Here is a 21,308-nt window from a genome sequence, read left to right as displayed (position 1 = left end):
CATCTCATTTGGCATATTCAGTTGATATCTTAGAGCTATTTCCAGGACCAAGATTCTGTCTCGAATCAGGTTGTGATCTTAAAGTCACTCTCATAGCACTGATCTCAGACTAATGTACAAAAGTGTCATTTACATATCCAAACTGATCTCCAGTAAGGCTTATGGTGAAATTGAAGTTGTTCTTTTGTGTCATTGCACACTGTCCATGAGAGGACTCCTTAGTGAGCTGTACAGCAGAAGTTTCAATTCAGTTTTATCTATACATCGCCAAATTACACCAACAGTCACCTGGAAGTGAAAATGTTGTTCACAAAAAGAAGCCAGCAAATAATTTTCCATGTAAGAATAAATCAAATTACTCAATTAACATATTTGGTTTTACTTACTATTACACCTTTTTTCAGTCCTCTTACATCAGTGACAAAGTGTTTATAGGTATCTGCAGAAACATAACTTCACTGTTAAGCTCTGTGTTTTTAGAGAGGAGTTTATAACTATTTTTCTTTTCCCAAAGAAAAGATAGAAAAAATCACAGGGAAACAGCACTCCTCGCAATATGTGGTTACGGCACAATTTCCCTAAATTTGCACTTCTCTTTTTCAGTCACAGTGCTTTTACAACATTCACATGTTTTTGTAATGCGAAGGTCGCACAACATGTGCGACAGGTAGCATCGAAAGGGTGGTCCTGCCACTCGTAGCTGGTCCAACTGGTGGCACCACATGCACTGGCTCCATTGGGGTAATGAGATGTGGACAATAGTAGAAAATCAGGACCACAAGCTGAAACTGACTGGATCAGAGGCAACTCTTTCAGCTATTCATATATTTTCACAGCGTATCAGATATCTGGAAAATCCATGATCCAATATCGTGTGTTGACAAAAGTTGTCTCACTGTGTCACATAGTGCTCAGAGTTGGAGCAGTAAGGACAATACACTTGTAGCTCCTTTGGTTGCTGCTTGATGGTGAAGGGAACTCCAGTGTGGTGACACCTCCTGGCAGATCAGCACCGTGGAGAATGATTGTGGAGATATTTGGCCTTTGATCCTTGCGTCAGTCTTTCTGTGGGTCCCTATCTGCTTTAACAGCATCCCCAAGGATTTCAAACACAAATTTCTGTATCCCCAGCTCATAGTCTAACAACTGTGGGGATGTGGATATGTTGAGGGTATTGCTGGGATTTATTTTTTACCTTGTTAAATCCTCAGTTCTTTTGATCTTTGGGCTGAAGGAAGGACAATACTCGGTGTATAAATGCTCAATCAACAATTATTTTATTCAATACAATTCAACACTTTGAGCATAAATCATCCGGATGGGGAGACATGCATGAAGAGGGTCACAGCAAAATCTCAAAATGGTGGAGAGTTACTCAAACTCTTATAGCCTCTGGTGGCCCCCACCTAGTTGTGAAAACCTAAACATGCACATTCTTTCTCTCTTACGGTGCCTAAGTGATGGCCTTGGCTCCCTGTTTTATCTCCTCCTGATGAGATGGGGCAGAAAACCTCTCTGGTATGCTCTGTTCTCTTCTAATCAGACAAATAAGACCATGACTCTCTAAAAACAGTATTTCTTATAACTCAGCAGTATAATGCATCATAAAACAATATCATTGATTCACAATAAATCAGCCGTCTAATGTAATACAAATCAGTTTAATAAATCTAATAGTTATCACCTCTTCAGGAGAATAATGCAAAATAATACTACAAAATAATTTCACAATCTTTAATTAGGGGTATAACATGGCATAAGATAATATAATAATCTCCCAACTTTTAAATGGTAAATGGCCTGTATTTATATAGCGCTTTACTACTGCCTAAGGACCCCAAAGCGGTTTACACATCCAGTCATCCACCCATTCACACACACATTCACACACTGGTGATGGCGAGCTACATTGTAGCCACAGCCACCCTGGGGCGCACTGACAGACGCTTATATCTCATAGTTACCATCACATATTTGTATTTTGTCTTTTACTCTAAACAGTGTATTCTAGAATAGTCTTGGATTCACTTGGATTCACTGGCAATCATAAACATTGAGAGGACGCCCTCACAGCAATGTGGCCTCAGCCATAAATCTGCTCTTATTTAATGCACTCTTCCCCTGTCTTTAAATCTACAGGCTAGACTGGAGCACAAGAGGCATTTTTCATGGTAATGGCAGCGTTGCTTGCAAAAGGGTCATCTCCAAATAAGGAGAAAATTATAGAAGAAGAAATACATTTTTCACCTTAGTAGACTCTTTATCACACATAATAAAAAAGTGTTTACTGCCTGTTTGTGACAGCCTATTGTCCCTCAGCCAGTAAAAGGAGGTCCATGGCACCATGTAAAACTAATTTAAAATTCTAACCGTTTCGATAATAAATTGTGAAAAAGTATAATTGGAGCACATTTGTCTTCTCTCGTTAAAAGAACCTACAGTACAGTTATCTTTTGAACTCAGTTCTTATATCTTATGATAGCTTTAGCAGCAACCCACACTGAAGCTCAACATGGCCACTGTTTCCAGGCTGCTCAAGCATTACCAGTAGTGTCTGCGCACACATGCATGCAAGCCCCTTAAAAACTCATGCTATTCATGTGGATGTTCGGGGCTTCCATCACTTCTGCTTTACATCTCACAGCAAACTGGTGTGGTTTTCCATAATGTTTATTAAGAGACGACATCACATCAGAATACAGTTGTCTTGAGTTAGTATTGTCATGATGGTACTAAGTGGGAGGCAGGACACAGGAGTCACAGACAGGGTAATAAACTCAAAGAGCCACCTTTATTGCTGTAGAAAAAATACTCAAACAAAATACAACAATACTAAAAAAACCCAACAACAATAAAACACTAGAACCGGAAGGATAAAGGTGGAATGCAGGGAAACAGCGCTAACGGACGTTACACAAGAATGAGCAGAGGAAGACACAGGACTTAAATACACACACATGATAACAATAGGAGGGAATGCCGCTGTAAGTAATACAGACTAACAGGATATGGAAGGCAAAAGTGAACACACCGAACACAGGCAGAATGCTAACCACTGGCTCAACAATGGGCCAGGGGGAGAAACAGCGATGGGAACAAGACTGACTGGGGAGACAGAAGGGGAACAAACATGGAGAAGAAAATAAGAAAAACTTAAAGAAAAGGCTGACGAAACATGGAACTTGAAAAACATTGGAGCGATAATAATAGAACCTAAGAACTAGAAACTGCAAATATTACATAAAGCAGAAAAACAAGAATTAGTGGGAGTGGGAGTGACTGAGGCCTGGTTAAGACACGATTTGCTTCCAAGATCCAGCCTAGCTCTGGGATGCAAAATGCAGAAGCACAGTGAGGGCTCCGATGTGTTGCAAAATACTCAGATGTGGCCGGAAATACTGAGCTAGCCAATGAAGACTGCTGCTCTTAAGGGGGTTGGGTGACAGCATAATCTTCAAACCAGGCAGGTGGCCTTCTCTCCTGTTTGGGCCGGACAACTGGAGCATAGCTTGACTGTCTGGCACTACTTTCTTTAAAGGCTGGTATATCGTCTTGTACAAAATGTGGTGAAGCCACTGTGGTGCATTTGTGGTGAGAAATGGTCCAGACTATGTACTCTAATAGTGGGCTTTACTGCATGTAAGGGAGACGACTCCCTTACTATCATTTATATTATAATTTGTATAGCACTTTAGGAGCACCTTTCACTTTATTAAAAGCACCTTATCTAGCTCTTTATTCAGCATCGCACTTATTAAACCCGATTCTTTGATCCCCATGATAGAACAGAGAAAACCCGACTCAGAGTGGTCAAAACATTTATAATTCTTTATTCAATCATCTTCCGGAAAAGAGCGAGCCCTGCACAGCCCAAAGCCAGTTGCAGAATCTCTAACAGTAGAAGCTCAACATGTGTCTCATATAGGTGTTATTTTGGTACTTCACACGTCACACACAGTTTCGATACAAACAACTCCTTTTACTCAGTTCCTCTTTTCTTTGTGTCTTACTTCCTGTGCAGCTTGCAATAATGTCCCCTTTCTGAGGTCTGTTGCCAGGGCAACCTGTCACCCTTCGTCTGAACTTAGTTTCACTCTCTGTCTGCTCCTCATATGCTGCAAAGACATGCAGTTTCCTGTCAGACTGCGACCTAGTTTTACACTCAAGTCTGGGCCTCTCATAAAACAATCTAATCAGCAAATGAGCATTAGGAATATATATTTATTTCTTAACACACTTTAAGCCTAGCACAGGAAGAACATTTGCACACAAGTTGGATTTTTCATTTAGTATTTATTGTTTATTTTAAAATCAGTTTGTAGCCTCTGTCTAGAAATAAAGGTGGTGCAAAGAAGTGACCGTAAGATGTTATTACTCTTCTTTCTTTCCCGTGTTCACTCCAGGGTGTTTGGGCAAATGTTTTCCTGGGGGTCCAGACACATTTAAAGGTTCCAGGAGAGGCCATGGGTTAAAGGAGCGTGGGAAATCTTTTGTGCTTGGGGTTTTTTGGTGTTTTACAATAAGGGATATGGTTTAAGGATAAAGTGAAAAATATTTATTAATATGAAAATGAAAAATGTATTTATATATATTTTTATTGAAGTTGATGTATTATATAATGTGGTGGAAGGTCAGGATTTGAGAACTCACCTGTTAATAGAATAATGCTTTAACCTGTGACAGCTGAAAGTATTTAAGACTGTCAGTTGTTATTACATGCAGTGGATTGTTTGTGAGCTGTATGGTAAATAAATACCCCGTGTTCAACTATACTTGTCTTGGGGTCCGTTCTTCGTACCTCGCTAAGTAAGTTAGCTGGATTTGATTGTTGACGATTTCGCGTGATCTTGGATCGTTCGGTTCTCCGAAGCTCATCCGGGACTTGCTGTCATAGCAACAGATCCGTAAGCGTAAACCTGCTCGGGAGCAGGCTTACTTTATGTAAACAGGATTAGATCGCGGCCACTCAGGTATGTCCGCTTCATTTATACGAAAGCAACAGCGATATTTTTCCACTGTTTTTCCATAAATAAATATTATCAATGTAACTAAAGATAATGCAGTATTTGATCCTTTCATTGATTCCATACAGATACATACAGGTCATTTCCTAAAAAAAGGGAAATGTACTATTAATCATTCTATTTCATGTATTTGATTATTTCAGATGTAATTCATATGTTAGAGTAGTAATTGTAAATTACGTCGTGTAATCAAGATGAGAGACCACGGCTATAAAAGCGAAGGTGGATTTGGGAAGTCTGTCGCAGCCATGTCCTGTCCGTATACGCGAGCCACCCATTGCGGAAGGTGCAAGATTGATAAGGAGAGTTTTCAGAATTCAGCGTATATTGCGGGATAGACAGGATCCTTTAGCTCAGCGCGACAGTGTGCTCATAGAGAGATATCGATATTCCCGTGAGGGTATTATTTACCTAACCAACTTGTTGACGAGGGGGTGCAGGACCACCACCCGTCTTTTTTTGCTCTGCCCTTTTCTTGGTTGCTGTTATAAACAAACAAACAGATTATTTCAGGGTCTCTTTTCAAGAGACTAAAAGCAATATAAGTGATAAATATTACCATTCTGTAGAATATTCTTATATTTCACTTTTACTTGTTCCCATGTTCTAGTGGGTCCTGTTGTGGCTCTAATGTGAAAGAGGATATAATGTAATATAATATAATATAGTGTAATATAATAAATTTACCCTACCGCCTACTGGTGTTGGCCAGAGGGGCCGATGGCGCGATATGGCAGCCTGGCTTCTGTCAGTCTGCCCCAGGGCAGCTGTGGCTGCAACCGTAGCTGCCTCCACCAGTGTGTGAATGTGAGAGTGAATGAATAGTGGCATTGTAAAGCGCTTTGGGTGCCTTGAAAAGCGCTATATAAATCCAATCCATTATTATTGTGCTTGTCCTGCTAGACCTTAGTGCAGCATTCGATACTGTCGACCATAATATCCTATTAGAGCGATTAGAACATGCTGTAGGTGTTACAGGTACTGCACTGCAGTGGTTTGTATCATATCTATCTAATAGACTCCAGTTTGTTCATGTAAATGGAGAGTCCTCTTCACACACTGAGGTTAATTATGGAGTTCCACAGGGTTCAGTGCTAGGACCAATTCTGTTTACATTATACATGCTTCCCTTAGGCAGTATCATTAGAAGACATAGCATACATTTTCACTGCTATGCAGATGACACCCAGCTCTATCTGTCCATGAAGCCAGATAACACACACCAATTAGTTAAACTGCAGGAATGTCTTAAAGACATAAAGACCTGGATGGCCGCTAACTTTCTGCTTCTTAATTCAGATAAAACTGAGGTTATTGTACTCAGCCCTGAAAAGCCTAGAAATATGGTATCTAACCAGATTCTTACTCTGGATGGCATTACCTTGGCCTCCAGTAACGCGGTGAGGAACCTTGGAGTCATTTTTGACCAGGACATGTCCTTCAACGCACATATTAAACAAATATGTAAGACTGCGTTCTTCCATTTGCGCAACATCTCTAAAGTTAGAAATATCCTGTCTCAGAGTGACGCTGAAAAACTAGTTCATGCATTATTACTTCCAGGCTGGACTACTGTAATTCATTATTATCAGGATGTCCAAAAAACTCACTGAAAAGCCTTCAGCTAATCCAAAATGCTGCAGCAAGAGTACTGACAGGGACTAGAAAGAGAGAGCATATTTCTCCTGTTTTGGCTTCCCTTCATTGGCTTCCCGTTAAATCCAGAATTGAATTCAAAATCCTGCTCCTCACATACAAGGTCTTAAATAATCAGGCCCCATCTTATCTTAATGACCTTGTAGTACCATATCACCCTATTAGAGCACTTCGCTCTTGCTCTGCAGGCCTACTTGTTGTTCCTAGAGTATTTAAAAGTAGAATGGGAGGGAGAGCCTTCAGTTTTCAGGCCCCTCTTCTGTGGGACCAGCTTCCAGTTTGGATTCGGGAGACAGACACTATCTCTACTTTTAAGATTAGGCTTAAAACTTTCCTTTTTGCTAAAGCATATAGTTAGGGCTGGGGCAGGTGACCCTGAATCCTCCCTTAGTTATGCTGCAATAGACGTAGGCTGCTGGGGGATTCCCATGATGCATTGAGTTTTCCCTTTCCAGTCACCTTTCTCACTCACTATCTATTAATAGACCTCTCTGCATTGAATCATATCTGTTATTAACCTCTGTCTCTCTTCCACAGCATGTCTTTTATCCTGTCTTCCTTCTCTCACCCCAACCGGTCGCAGCAGATGGCTGCCCCTCCCTGAGCCTGGTTCTGCCGGAGGTTTCTTCCTGTTAAAAGGGAGTTTTTCCTTCCCACTGTTGCCAAAGTGCTTGCTCATAGGGGGTCATATGATTGTTGGGTCTTTTTCTCTGTATCTATGAAGCGCCTTGAGGCGACTTATGTTGTGATTTGGCGCTATATAAATAAAATTGAATTGAATTGAATTATTATTATTAAATTACTTACGAGTTTAATTTGTCAGCAACTTTCTGCCAGCCCTCTCTCCTTGCTTTTGCAGCCTTTGCAGTGTTCCCTTGCGTTTTAATTAAACTCTGAAACTCCTGAAATCCCTCAATCAAGAGTTCTTGCTCTGCTGCCGAAAAATACTGAACGCGCTCCTTCGACATTTTCGCCGACCAATCAAAGGGTTGCCAATCAATGTTTCTACTATCGATGCGTAGCCCCTGTTAAGCCACCCAGTGATCTCACATTACTTCATCTAGCTATACTAATCGTCAACAACAGGTGTGTTCGGAGAACTGGAATAGCGAGCTCAAAGTTGGCGCGATGATTTGATCTTGGATGTGTCATTTGATCTTGGATGTAGTAAGCGAGGTACGAAGAACGGACCCCAGGTCTGCCTCATAATAAATCCAGCCGCAAAAGGCTGCTGTTCCGAAATAAACATATATTCTTAGTGCTTATTTTCTGATTATATTGTTTTTTGTACTTTGTAGTAAGGTCTGTGAGGACAAGGCTTTCGGAACTGGGGCACGTCTTCGTCTCTGCACTTCTCCATTTCCGGAAATGTAAAATAAAGATTATTTTTTGAGCTTGACCACTCTGAGTCTAGTCTTTCTCTGTCGTCAAAAGAATTCAAAAGAACGCAATTTAATACTGCCCTATTACACTGCACATGGCACATGACAATACAGTTACAGGGGGATTTGGATTTCAACTCTAGTCCTGTGATAAATGCTGCAATTCCACTGTAATTATATGAAATTTTAATCATTCTCTTTGAATTGGCATTTTAAATATATTTATGCACAAATACTTAACAGTAGGTACACTGGAATAAAGGGTTAGCAAGTCGGTTTCTTACAGAGAAAATACAAAAAATGATTATAGCGACATTACTTTTAAGTAATGTGTAAATAAGTTAACAGAAAATAAGAAATATACATTATAAGTTTTATATATCTTAATAATTATAAGATACATTTAATTTTACACATACCTTTGGTCAAAATGACAAACTGATGAAATACAATAAAAACATTTTTGATGCAACATAAAAATGGCACGTTTCTTTTTCTCATTTTCTTTTTCTGTTTTTCCACATCATGTTTTAAGACAACAGAAATCATTTCAACACATTTCAAATAGCTACCTTAGAGAAACAGCGCTGCATTGACCTCACTAATTAGCTCATGATGAACAGCCAAATAAACAGCAACAGGTCTTTCAGATTGACCTAGAAGGCAATCTGTTCAGATGCTCTGCTTCTCTTTGTGATCACATGATGACAATAATGCTTGGTCTGTAAGATTACATAGATGTTTGCACAGAACAGATAAATTCAACATTTGCATGATTTTAACGTGACAAACTTTTCCTCAATTCGATCTTCAATGAACAGTTTGTTTTGTTATGCGTGCATAGCATAGATTTCTAAACCTTGGTGCAACAGTGGCCTCTTAATCATGGGTCTAACTTGGGTTTCTAGTAAATAGCCATTACATTTACGAAACAACAATCAGGAGTTTCTGAAAAGACTATTTGATTAAAAATCAGAAAATGTAAGAAACTAATATCAACAATTCAGAGAAAGAATTTCTACATGCTGGCTGCCAGCTTAAGATAGGCATGTTATTTCCCCTTCTCTTCATTCCTCTTCTCTCCAGTGTGGGTGAGCTGATGTCTTTTTAAGCTGCCATCCCGAGTAAAGGTCTTTCCACACTGATCACACCTGAATGGTTTAAATCCAGTGTGGATGAGCTGATGTTGTTTTAAGCTGCCATTCTGAGTAAAACACTTTCCACACTGATCACAGCTGAATGGTTTAAATCCAGTGTGGATGAGCTGATGTTGTTTTAAGATGTCATCCCGAGTAAAACACTTTCCACACTGATCACAGCTGAATGGTTTAAATCCAGTGTGGATGAACTGATGTTGTTTTAACTTGCCATTCTGAGTAAAACACTTTCCACACTGATCACAGCTGAATGGTTTAAATCCAGTGTGGATGAGCTGATGTTTTTTTAAGTTGTCATCCCGAGTAAAGGTCTTTCCACACTGATCACAGCTGAATGGTTTAAATCCAGTGTGGATGAGCTGATGTTGTTTTAAGCTGCCATTCTGAGTAAAAGTCTTTCCACACTGATCACAGCTGAATGGTTTAAATCCAGTGTGGATGAGCTGATGTTTTTTTAAGCTGTCATCCCGAGTAAAGGTCTTTCCACACTGATCACAGCTGAATGGTTTAAATCCAGTGTGGATGAGCTGATGTTTTTTTAAGCAGCCATCCCGAGCAAAGGTCTTTCCACACTGATCACAGCTGAATGGTTTAAATCCAGCATGGATGAGCTGATGTTTTTTTAAGCTGCCACTCTGAGTAAAACACTTTCCACACTGATCACAGCTGAATGGTTTAAATCCAGTGTGGATGAGCTGATGTTTTTTTAAGCTGTCATCCCGAGTAAAGGTCTTTCCACACTGATCACAGCTGAATGGTTTAAATCCAGTGTGGATGAGCTGATGTATTTTTAAGCTCTCATCCCGAGCAAAGGTCTTTCCACACTGATCAAAGCTGAATGGTTTAAATCCAGCATGGATGAGCTGATGTTTTTTTAAGTTGCCATTCTGAGTAAAGGTCTTTCCACACTGATCACAGCTGAATGGTTTAAATCCAGTGTGGATGAGCTGATGTTTTTTTAAGTTGCCCTTGTCAGTAAAAGACTTTCCACATTGATCACAGCTGAATGGTTTAAATCCAGTGTGGACGAGCTGATGTTTTTTTAAGCTGTCATCCCGAGTAAAGGTCTTTCCACACTGATCACAGCTGAATGGTTTAAATCCAGTGTGGATGAGCTGATGTTGTTTTAAACCGCTACGCCGGGTGAAAGTCTTTCCACACTGATCACATGTGAAGCTTTTGTCCCCACTGTCAATGCTCTGGCGTCTTCTGGGCTGCTTCATAGTGGTAAAAGTCTTTTCCATCTGGTTCACAACTGGTTTATCTGTACTTGCTGGAACTGGTTGGTTTTTGTTTTCTTTGATGCTTTCCCTTCTTTTGCCTATAATTACAAAGAAACAATGACATGCGGTTATAGAACGACAAAACTTACAAAGTGTACAGATTATGACACATTCTTAAAACCTTAATTCAGTGTCAGTTTAACATCGTTAAAAGGTTAAAGAAAACGTATATAGAGACACATTGTAGACACAAACAGAAGACATTAAATATATGAAAAGAGATGTGTGAATTATTTAGCAAAGAAAAAAGATAAATAACTCTAAATATATCTTATATTTTAGACATCTAAAAGTAGCCACCCTTTCATTTGTTGACAGCGCTGCAATCCCTTGGCCTTCTCTCAATGAGCTTCATGATGTAGTGGCCAAGCGCAGTCGCAAAAAAACATCAATCGCTAACAAACAAAGAAGTGGCTCACGTGGTAACCGCCCCAGGAAAGGAAGACCAAGCGTCACCTCTGCTGCTGACGATAAATTTATCTGAGTCACCAGCCTCAGAAATCACAGCACCTCTGGTTAGAGCCTAGAGAAATGCCACACAGAGTTCCAGTAGCAGAAATATCTCTACATCACCTGCTGAGAGGAGACTTTGTGAATCAGCCCTTTATGGTCAAATAGCTGCTAAGAAACCACTACTAAGGAAAAGCAACAATCAGAAGACATTTGTTTGGGCCAAGAAACACAGGGAATGGACATTAGACCAGTGAAAATCTGGTCTGATGAGTCAAATTTTGAGATGTTTGGTTCCACCCACTGTGTCTTTGGGCGAAGCAGAAAAGGTGAACGGTTCACGCTGTGAAACATGGAGGAGGTGTTATTGTGTGGAGGTGCTTTGCTTGTGACGTTGTTGCTGATTTATTCAAAATTGAATGCACGCTAAACCAGCATGGCTACTACAGCATCGCGCAGCAACATGCCGCCCCATCTGGTTTGTGTTTAGTTGCACCATCATTTATTTTTCAACAGGACAATGACCTCAAACACACATCCAGGCTGTGTAAGAGCTAATTTGACCAAGGAGAATGATGGAGCGCTACGCCAGAAAGCCTGGACTCCACAGTAACCCGACCTAAACCCAATCCAGATGGTTTGGGATCATACGGACCAAAAGGGCTAGAAAGTACTCAAGACTGTTGGAAAACCATTTCAGGTGACTACCTGTGAAGCTCATCAAGGGATGCCAAGAGTGTGCAAGGCAGTAATCAAACCAAAGGGTGGCTAGAATCTAGAATATAAGACATGAGTTATTTTCATTTTTTTGTTTACTTCCTATTTCCATATTTCTTCATTTATAGTTTTGATGCCTTCAGTGAGAACCTACAATGTAAATAGCCATGAAACGAAAGAAAAGGCATTAAATGAGAAGCTGTGTCCAAACATTTGACCAGTGCTGTACTAAGATAGAAAGACAAACAGCACACTTGGCTCAGCTTGGCTGCAGCGCCGAAAAGAAACCTGAGGTTGTTCCCGGTTTTTCCTTACTTACTAAGATTTCATTACTTTCAAGAGGGCTTTTACTTTTCCAGGTCAAAAGAAGATCTTCTAAATTAGTCTTCAGTGTAGATGTACTTATAAGTTCTTCCAGGGAGTCGAGATTCTCTGATTTGTTGCCTTCTTTTTCAGAGCAGCCACATTGTGCAGAGGATCTAATGCTATTAACAAAAGAAGCTCTATGCGATCATCAGATGGAATAAAGTAAGCGACAGTGGATAAACAGAAGGTACAAGCGAAAACACAAATTAGCTAAGAGAGAAACCCTGTAGACAATTATGGAGTTAGGCAACCAATGCAGTTATAATTTACTCACTGTGGATCCCTCTCTGAGTAACCCGAATTAAAGATCCACCAGGGGAGAAGGAGGCAAGCGTGCCGATTTTGTAATTGGACTACGACGAGTAGAGAGAGTGGGCTCACTGACCTCCTCTTTCAGGCATGTTACTCCCGTCAGTCAGCACGAGTACACGTTCTTTGTTTACAACGATCAACGAGAGCGTATATCTTTCCAATCACGCATCAGAAACAGAAACGCGATCTGCTGGAGACCAGAGGGGGAGCATTAAGGAAGCTCAGCACAGCCACACCATCTTTGCCTTAGACGGCTTAAAAAACTAAAGGTCCTCGTGGAAGATAAAACGTTTGATGACTGTAGTTATGCTCTTACTTCCTTACGCCTACGTTCTGTTTTTTACAAGCGCTACTACTTCTTCTTGTTTAATGTCGATTGGCAAGCAACGTTTCTGGTGCATTACCGCCACCACCTGCACAGGAGTAGTGATGGGTCGGTCGCGAACGAAATGGCTCTTAGAGCCGAGTCTTTGACGTGAACGACGCGATCCGGCTCCTTATCGGGAGCTGTGGGTTGTTTTTTTTGTTTTTGTTTTTTTCTTTCTCTCACCCTCTCTCTCGCACTTTTTTCTGCTTCACTCAGCATGCGAGCCTTGTGCTTTATGCTGGGAAGAGGGGGGCGGGGGGCGGTAGTTACATTCACTAGCACAGGAACAGAGCAGGAGGGAGAGACAGAGAAAGAGCCAGGGACAACAACGTCACTATAGAGATTGAAAATGTGACGTCATTCAGGGGTAAAACCGCAAAGAATTCTGGGAACTTGTGGCAAGAGGTACTAGCGCACGCAGGCTTTCAATTGAAATCAGTTATACAGCGATAAAAAGAAACACAAAAAATGGCAAGAAGCTGTTGTATTATTAACTGCAATAGCCGGTCGCATGACAGCCACGGAAAGCCGACGGGTAAAGAGATCGGTTGTTATCGGATTACGTCGTTGAAGAGAAATTGTTCGAGCCATGTTTCCGAAGTAACAAAGAGGCAACTGGATTGCAGCCATTCAAAGACAAAATATAACGTCCCAGAACACTCGAGCTCACAGGTTAGTCTGCTCCAAGCATTTCCACAAAGGTCAGTTTTCTGTTGTAGTTAATACGTCATTTTTCTTAACATAATTGGTGATATAGGTTACAAGCAAGTCTGGCGCTGAACAGAAATTGTCGCGCTATGCTCCTTTGTTTATTGTGTATAAATAGTGAATTTTCCTGACACAATATTGTGTTTCGCTTCTGTTATTACCATGGTACATTGACAAAAACATATACTTTTATTCACAGGGTAAAACAGTTTTTTTGTATCACTAATTGCTCAGTACAATTACAGCATGGCTATTCAACTACGAAGTTAGTTGGGCCAGATTTTCAAACCGAGGAATTTATCTGGTCCAGATATTTTTTTTGAAGCCAGTAAGCAACAGATCATGATCAATTTCAAACCCACACAACTGTATTGAAAAACAAGTAATGTTTTTATTCCTTTTCCCCTGTAAATATGGTGACCTCACAAATGCACACCATCGCCCACGTCCTACACACCACTCTCAGCCATGTGGACAAGAAACAGGGTAACTATGTGCGAATGCTGTTTGTTGATTACAGTTCACCGTTTAACACAATAGTGCCCTGCAGACTGTTCACAAAGCTGAGGGATCTGGGACTTAACAGCCGTCTGTGTGCATGGGTGTTGGACTTCCTCACTGGCAGAACTCAGGTGGTGAGGGTGGGCAGGTGCTTCTCCAACAGCATCACCATCAACACAGGAGCACCTCAGGGATGTGTCCTCTCGCCACTGCTCTACTCCCTCTACACTTCAGACTGTGTGGCCACCCATGGCTCCAACACCATTGTGAAGTTTGCTGACGACACAGTGGTGTTGGGTGCCATCTCCAACAACAATGAGACGGCCTACATGGATGAAGTGAAGAATCTGGCATCGTGGTGCCAGGACAACCACCTCCAGCTGAACGTCAGCAAGACCAAGGAGCTGGTGGTGGACTTCAGAAGGGGTCAGCACAGAGACTACAAGCCCATTATCATCAATGGAGCTCCAGTGGAGAGGGTGCAGTCCTTCAAGTATCTTGGTGTCCACATCTCCTCAGACCTGACATGGGCTGCCCACATTCAGGTCCAGACCAAAAAGGCTAGGCAGCGCCTGTATCACCTACGACAACTGAGGAAGTTCAGGGTCTCTCCAAAGATCCTCAGGATTTTCTATACAGGCGCTGTGGAGAGCATCCTCACACAGAACATGACATCGTGGTTTGGGAACAGCTGTGTGAAGGACCAAAAAGCTCTCCAGAGAGTGATCCGTACAGCAGAACGCTGCTGCAGGATTGCTCTCCCCCCGCTTCAGTACACCTACACCAGGAGATGCCGGACTAGAGCAGCGCAGATACTGAAGGACCCGTCCCATCCTGGCAACAAACTGTTCCAACTTCTGCAATCTGGTAGAAGGTTCCGCATCTTCCGGGCAAGGACAGAGAGACTCAAGAGGAGCTTCTATCCCCAAGCCATCCGTGCCCTAAACACACACACCCGCCCTCTCACATCATCTATAATTGACTGAGTCCAGGACTCTTCCAGACACTAAACCAAGGCACAATGTACATTTCAATTCCTTTAATTTTAAATATGTTTATATTGTCTATCCTGTAAAATAGTCAGATGTCTATTCATATTAATGTACAGAATTCAACTGCTTGCTGCTACTACTGCACATTCACCCAATGTATATACTACATATATATATACATATATATACACATACACACACACACACACACACACATATATATATATATACACATACACACACACACACACACACACACATATATATATATATACACATACACACACACACACACACACACACACACACACACACACACACACACACACACACACACACACACACACACATACATATATATATATATACACATATTAGGGGTGCAACGATATTCGTATCGATATTGAACCGTTCGATACAGTGCTTTCGGTTCGGTACGCATATGTATCGAACAATACAACATTTGTAATTTATTTTATCAATTTTCCTTCTGACGATGCTGTCTGTGTTGAGCGCTCAGTGAATCTGTGTTCGACTACTCCGCCTAGGCTGCACTGTCGAGCGCAGATCCACTGAGCGCTCAACACAGACAGCATAGTCAGAAGGAAGAGCGCAGGGCAAGCTAGCAAGACAGAAGTTAAGCTCTACTTGCAACATTCAGATCTGGCGTTTGGAATTATTTTGGTTTTCATGTGACGTATGACCCTGAAGGTAAGCGAGTCATGGACTAAAGTAAAACAGTATGTTGGATGTGCCATGCAATGCTCAATTACATTGGTGTGAACTAGTGTGTTAGCGCAGTTAGCTCGTTAACGTGTTTGCCGTCTAGCCCCATGCACGGAGCGATCGGCGGTAGCTCGTTAACGGAGATTTGCCGTGTTGTGGCGTTAAGGTCATTTCAACGAGATTAACCTGAAAGCACTAGTGGGAACACAACGAATATGACTGCACATTTATGCCGACATCATCCTAGTCCAAAGACAAGTGGAAGCAGACAAAAAAAAGCAAGCATGCTACTAACTTTAGCCGAGTCATTTAGACAGCTGTTAGCACATGATTCTCCTTATGCTGCTGAGAATATAGCCCAGAAGAAGCGGATAGTATAGCTTTTATTTTGGAAAGAGACATTTCTCTGTAATAAACTCTCTTTTCCAAAGATGAGTGATTCCTCAATCAGATACAGGGCTTGCAATATCGCTAGCCCGACGTCCCGGAGCTAGCGATTTTTTCAGTCGGGCTACCAAAATCTATCTCTTCCCTGCCCGTCAGGCTATTGTAGGAAAAATATATGTCAATGCTTTTGCATTCTTTCAGAAATGTAGCTGGGTAATTATGTCATTGGCATCGGTGAGCCACTGTCAATATGTGACATATTGAAGTCGCGTTTGAATTTGCGCTTGTTTTTTTGCTTTCACTTTGCAATCGTGCGAACTGTGTATAGAGAGCGACAGCACTGATCTGTGAGTGATGATAATTTGTGCACCAATTCCTCTGACATCGTCTTATTAATCGTTAGCTTACTATGCAAACATGACAAGTGAAATCTCCCGCAGCAAGCTTAAACATGTGAGAGGTTGATCGCGCAGAGAATCGCTGAGCTTATGTGAGTGAGCGTGTAAAAGCATTTCAGTTCTGCTGAGCCAAATAAGACAGGTCAGGGTGAAGAAGTGACAGCCAAAGAAAAGCTTACCACAAAACGGAGAAGTTATGACAAATCAGACTATAAGGCAAAAAGAAAGTGCAGCTTTATGGTTTCATGGACAAAAGAATTTCTGTGGCTGCAATATGACGAGCTAAATAACCAGGGCTGCACATAAGTGGTCCGCAGGTGCGCATTCGCTGTCAAAATAAAAAACACGCACAAGGGTTAGGGTTAAATTTAAAAACTGTACTTTTGAGTTAAAATATATATTTATAATTTTAATAAATGACAAATTAAAAAGGCATGAACATTTTTTTGTATCGAAAAAATATCGAACCGTGAATTTTGTGTATCGTTGCACCCCTATTATATATATATATATGTATGTATGTATATATATATATATATATATATATATATATATATATATATATATATATATATATATATATATATATTTGTGTGTGTGTGTGTGTGTGTGTGTGTGTACACACACACACACACACACACACACACACACATATATATATATCATAATAATCTGACAATACTATAATATTGGCCACATTATATTTACATTACCACAGTGAGATGACTTTAGTCTCATGAACAACATTAACTAATTGTTATTTACTAACTAATCTTAAATGACTGTTCAGCACAGAAATGAAGCCCAACTATCATGTTTTACAGTCCCGTGGTCTCAGCCTCAGATACTCAAGTAATCAAAGTGATGTCATGACAAAAATGAATGACCAACAAAACATTTTTCTCCTTCATTTCTGTCAAACAAAGCTGTATGTAACGTGTCTCGCGGTTAGTATCATGTGTATATATATACATGTGTATATATATATGAACAGCGCGACGAAGCGTATACCGTCCCATTTCACAAGCCTCTCACTTCCGCACTTCTCGTACTTATAGTACGCACCGTACGTAGTACGCGTAGTGCGCGTACTTCAAGCGTGCAGACCCTGAATTGGGACACAGCTATTGTGTGTGAATAAAACACAAGAAACCAAAGTAGAGCTCAAAAATATATATATTATGTTTGTTTTGAGAAATGTATAGACAGATGTACAAAAAATTAAAAAAATATGCATATATATCACAAACAAAAATAATGTTGACAATACAAAACAGCTTATTAGGTTCCAAAAGGAGGTGGAATGAGATGTAGTCCAGTATGAGATTTAGTTTAGTTCCATGGACCTGTGATAGGTCATGTGTCAACAGTTTAATTCAGTCCATAGGTTTACGATTCCTACCGCAACGTAGCGGTGGTCGGGTGGCTCGCCATCCAAATTCAAATTCAAATTCAAATTTTATTTGTCACGTACACAGTCATACACAGTACGATATGTAGTGAAATGCTTGGACAACTGCTCGTGACCTAAAGAAAACAAAAAAGGAAAAGGCTATGAATAAGATAGGAAATAAATATGAAAAATTATAAAGGGTAAATTTAACTAGGAAGGAATAAAATATAAATTAAGGTTAAAAATGAAATAACTGTACAACACAAATTAGAATGAAGGGTAAATTTAACTGGGAGAATAAGATAAAATATATAAATTAAAGTTGAAAATAAAATAACTGTACAACAAAATACACAATATAGAACTATATAAGAATGTATGAAGAAATATAAATAAATATATACACAATAACAGCAGCATATACACAATAACAGCAGCGTGATTTAAGTAATGAAGTGAAAATTTAAGTAATGAAGTGAATCCCGCGCTGATCAGGGCTGATCGCGGGAGAAAAAAAACCTGACCTAAACAAAAAACATAAATTATCATTCACCGAAGAAAATGAAACAGCATTCTACTGCTGTGACAAAATAAATACATAAATCCATAAATAACAAAGACCACTAATTAATGCCATGTTTCATACAACAATCAACAAACCATCATCTCTTATAATGAATTTCATTCAAAATACTATTATAGAAAAACATTCTCATGGGTCCCATCAAAGTATATCAGCCATAAAGCTAATAAACATTATCCAAAGTTACTCAAATATATTTACAAAACTCATTTAACCACAGGTGTTGCGCAACAGATTCAATAATCTCAGTGGAATTTAACTCAATGCAAAATCTCATAGGCCGTTTTGGCATTTCATCAGAAAAGTAACAAAAAACATCCAAAACGGACAGAACTACGAAAATCAAATCACTCGTTCAACTCTAGATACGTTAAGTCAACATTCGGCCATAATGGAATAAACAAAAACAACAATATTAAATAAATAAAACTAGTAATTGCACTTACTGTTGCTAGCTTAGCATTAGCTTACCGGCGTTGTAGGATGTGCGATCGCGGCTCCGCATTTTCATTAATTGTGACAAAACAAAACAAACAACTAACTCACCGTTGAGTCGATTGTGAGGTAGTGTAAAGATGAATGAATCGGCCGGGTTAGTGCACGCTGTCAACTGGTCTGTAGTGTAAAATTTGTCGATATCTGACAAGTACGCCAACCACAGGGACAACAGCAGCCAGAGGAGCAGGGACATGCAGCTGATTGACCCGGAACTTATGCAGGGTTCATTCCCGCCACAATAAAGGGACTGGCGGAAGTGGGGTCAGAAGTTACCATGGTTACACCTTCACAAACAGGGAACAGTCTGTCTATTCTCTCCATCTGTCAGCTGCTGCTGGCTCTTCCTCCTCCTCTTCCTCACACACTGCTGAGTTTGTCCTGGTGGATCATCAGGGGTGCAAAGCCTCACAGATGATGTGCAGCAGTCGGTCCCTCAGTCTGTCCTCACTCTGGACACTTGCAGTTGTCACACATGGAAATCAAATGTGTGATAAGCTGCAGGATTCAAACACAAGTGTAACTTATAAATACATGTTCATACTTTTATTACACAATCAGAGAGAAAAAAAAGAGAGAGTACAGGACAGACAGACAGGTGACAGTCTCAGGTGTATACACTGCTACAAACAGGAGGTTTTAGTGTTTGTATTATTACGAGTGCTAAATAAGAAGAGTTCCCAGATGGTACAGTGGACACATGTGTGACTCCTGTGATTAAAGCATCTTTCTTTCAGCTTAACGAGTGAACCATCAGCTCGTTCAAACACACGTTAAAGTCCGTTTGGCTCGACACCACCGAACAGAGGCAGCAATGTAACAGAGCTAACATTAACAGTGCAGTGAATCCTGCTTGTGCCATGATATTCAGGACTGCAAACTGAGCCGCATTCACTGACTTTCAGCTTGTTGTGTTTGTGGATATATGACTGACTTTAATTATCCATAAAATCATCACATTCTCTGTAGGATAAAGGTCAACTTTAAAGGTCCATATATTTTAAAGAAAAGGCTTTAAAACAAAGTAAACGCTGAAAGTACAAACATCGCTAATGTCACATAACTTTGCCGACATGTGACTAACAGTAATGTCTTAATGTTCTTCGTTATTAAAAATTTGCACATAAATAAGTGACATAATATTCAGTACTTACTTTTCCAAGTTTGCTCTTTGGCCGCTCTGCTTCCACCGCTTTTTTCTGCAAAATTATCCACACTCACCGCCGCGCTATGAAGTCTGGGATATGTTGGGCCATAAAGTCTACACCACCACATCCTTAAAATTCAAGGAAATTCAATTGTGTAATTTAAGTGATCTTGGTAGCTCTGTTTTGGAAGTTCAGTTCATGCTAGAAATGTGTTTTGGAGTTTGTACGTGCTTTGGAATTTGTATGTGCTTTTTGGAGTTTGTACGTGACCAGGAAGCAGAGCTGCAGTCTTACACGCCTCTCTGCAGCTTCTCTCCTCCTGCTACCCCCCCCAAAAACCCATCTCCACAGAGACTGTGTCAGCTCCCAAAAAGACAAAAAACAAACTAAAAGCCAGCAACAAACAACTTAAACATAAACAATTACAAAGAAAGAGCAATACTGTATCCACATCTGAACCAAAGAGTAAAACAGTGAAATGTGGATTATTAAATATTAGGTCTCTCTCCTCCAAGTCTCTGTTAGTACATGACTTAATAATTGATCAACAAATCGATTTACTCTGCCTTACAGAAACCTGGTTGCAGCAGGATGATTATGTTAGTTTAAATGAATCAACACACCTCTAATCTGTTATTAGACTCAATTGGCTTCTCTCAAAATGTAAAAGAACCCACCCACCACTTTAATCACACTCTAGATCTTGTTTTAACATATGGCATAGAAACTGAACATTTAACAGTGTTTCCTGAAAACCCTCTCCTGTCTGATCATTTCCTGATAACATTTACATTTACAATAATTGATTACACAGCAGTGGAGAGTAGACGTTTATCAGAGTAGATGTCTTTCTGAAAGCGCTGTAACTAAGTTTAAGAATATAATCCACCCACTGTTATCATCTTCAATGCCCTGTACCAACATAGAGCAGAGCAGCTATCTGAACGCTACTCCAACAGAGGTCGATTATCTTGTTAATAATTTTACCTCCTCACTACTTACGACTCTGGATACTGTAGCTCCTGTGAAAACTAAGGTCTCTAATCAGAAGTACCTGACTCCGTGACATAATTCTCAAACACGTACCCTAAAGCAGATGACTCGTAATCTGGAGAGGAAATGGCGTGTCACAAATTTAGAGGATCATCATTTAGCCTGGAGAAATAGTTTGTTGCTTTATAAGAAAGCCCTCCGCAAAGCCAGAACATCTTACTATTCGTCACTGATTGAAGAAAATAAGAACAACCCCAGGTTTCTCTTCAG

General features: G+C 40.3%; 1 protein-coding gene across 1 annotated transcript; it reads right to left on the bottom strand.

The window, feature by feature from the left end:
- Positions 1-8,102: 8,102 nt before the first annotated feature.
- On the bottom strand, positions 8,103-12,803 carry LOC120718538 (gastrula zinc finger protein xLCGF3.1-like). Its single transcript, XM_040007077.1, has 3 exons — positions 12,421-12,803; positions 10,172-10,540; positions 8,103-9,667 (listed from the first exon to the last, which is right to left on the bottom strand). The coding sequence occupies exons 1-3, from the start codon at positions 12,434-12,436 to the stop codon at positions 9,114-9,116; spliced, it is 939 nt and encodes a 312-aa protein (XP_039863011.1). The 5' UTR covers positions 12,437-12,803; the 3' UTR covers positions 8,103-9,113.
- Positions 12,804-21,308: the final 8,505 nt, after the last annotated feature.

Source organism: Simochromis diagramma, unplaced genomic scaffold (assembly GCF_900408965.1).
Source record: "Simochromis diagramma unplaced genomic scaffold, fSimDia1.1 OVJJ01000531.1, whole genome shotgun sequence".
NCBI classification, from domain to species: domain Eukaryota; kingdom Metazoa; phylum Chordata; class Actinopteri; order Cichliformes; family Cichlidae; genus Simochromis; species Simochromis diagramma.
Note: the sequence above shows the minus strand (reverse complement) of the source record. Positions and strands in the feature narration are given on the sequence as shown.

What these genes read in the sequence shown, in the direction of transcription:
- LOC120718538 (XM_040007077.1), bottom strand. An exon ending in CAAGGGCAACTTAAAAAAAC is followed by an intron (nt 9,668 to 10,171) that starts ATCAGCTCATCC and finishes GCTTAAAAAAAC; the next exon opens with ATCAGCTCATCCACACTGGA.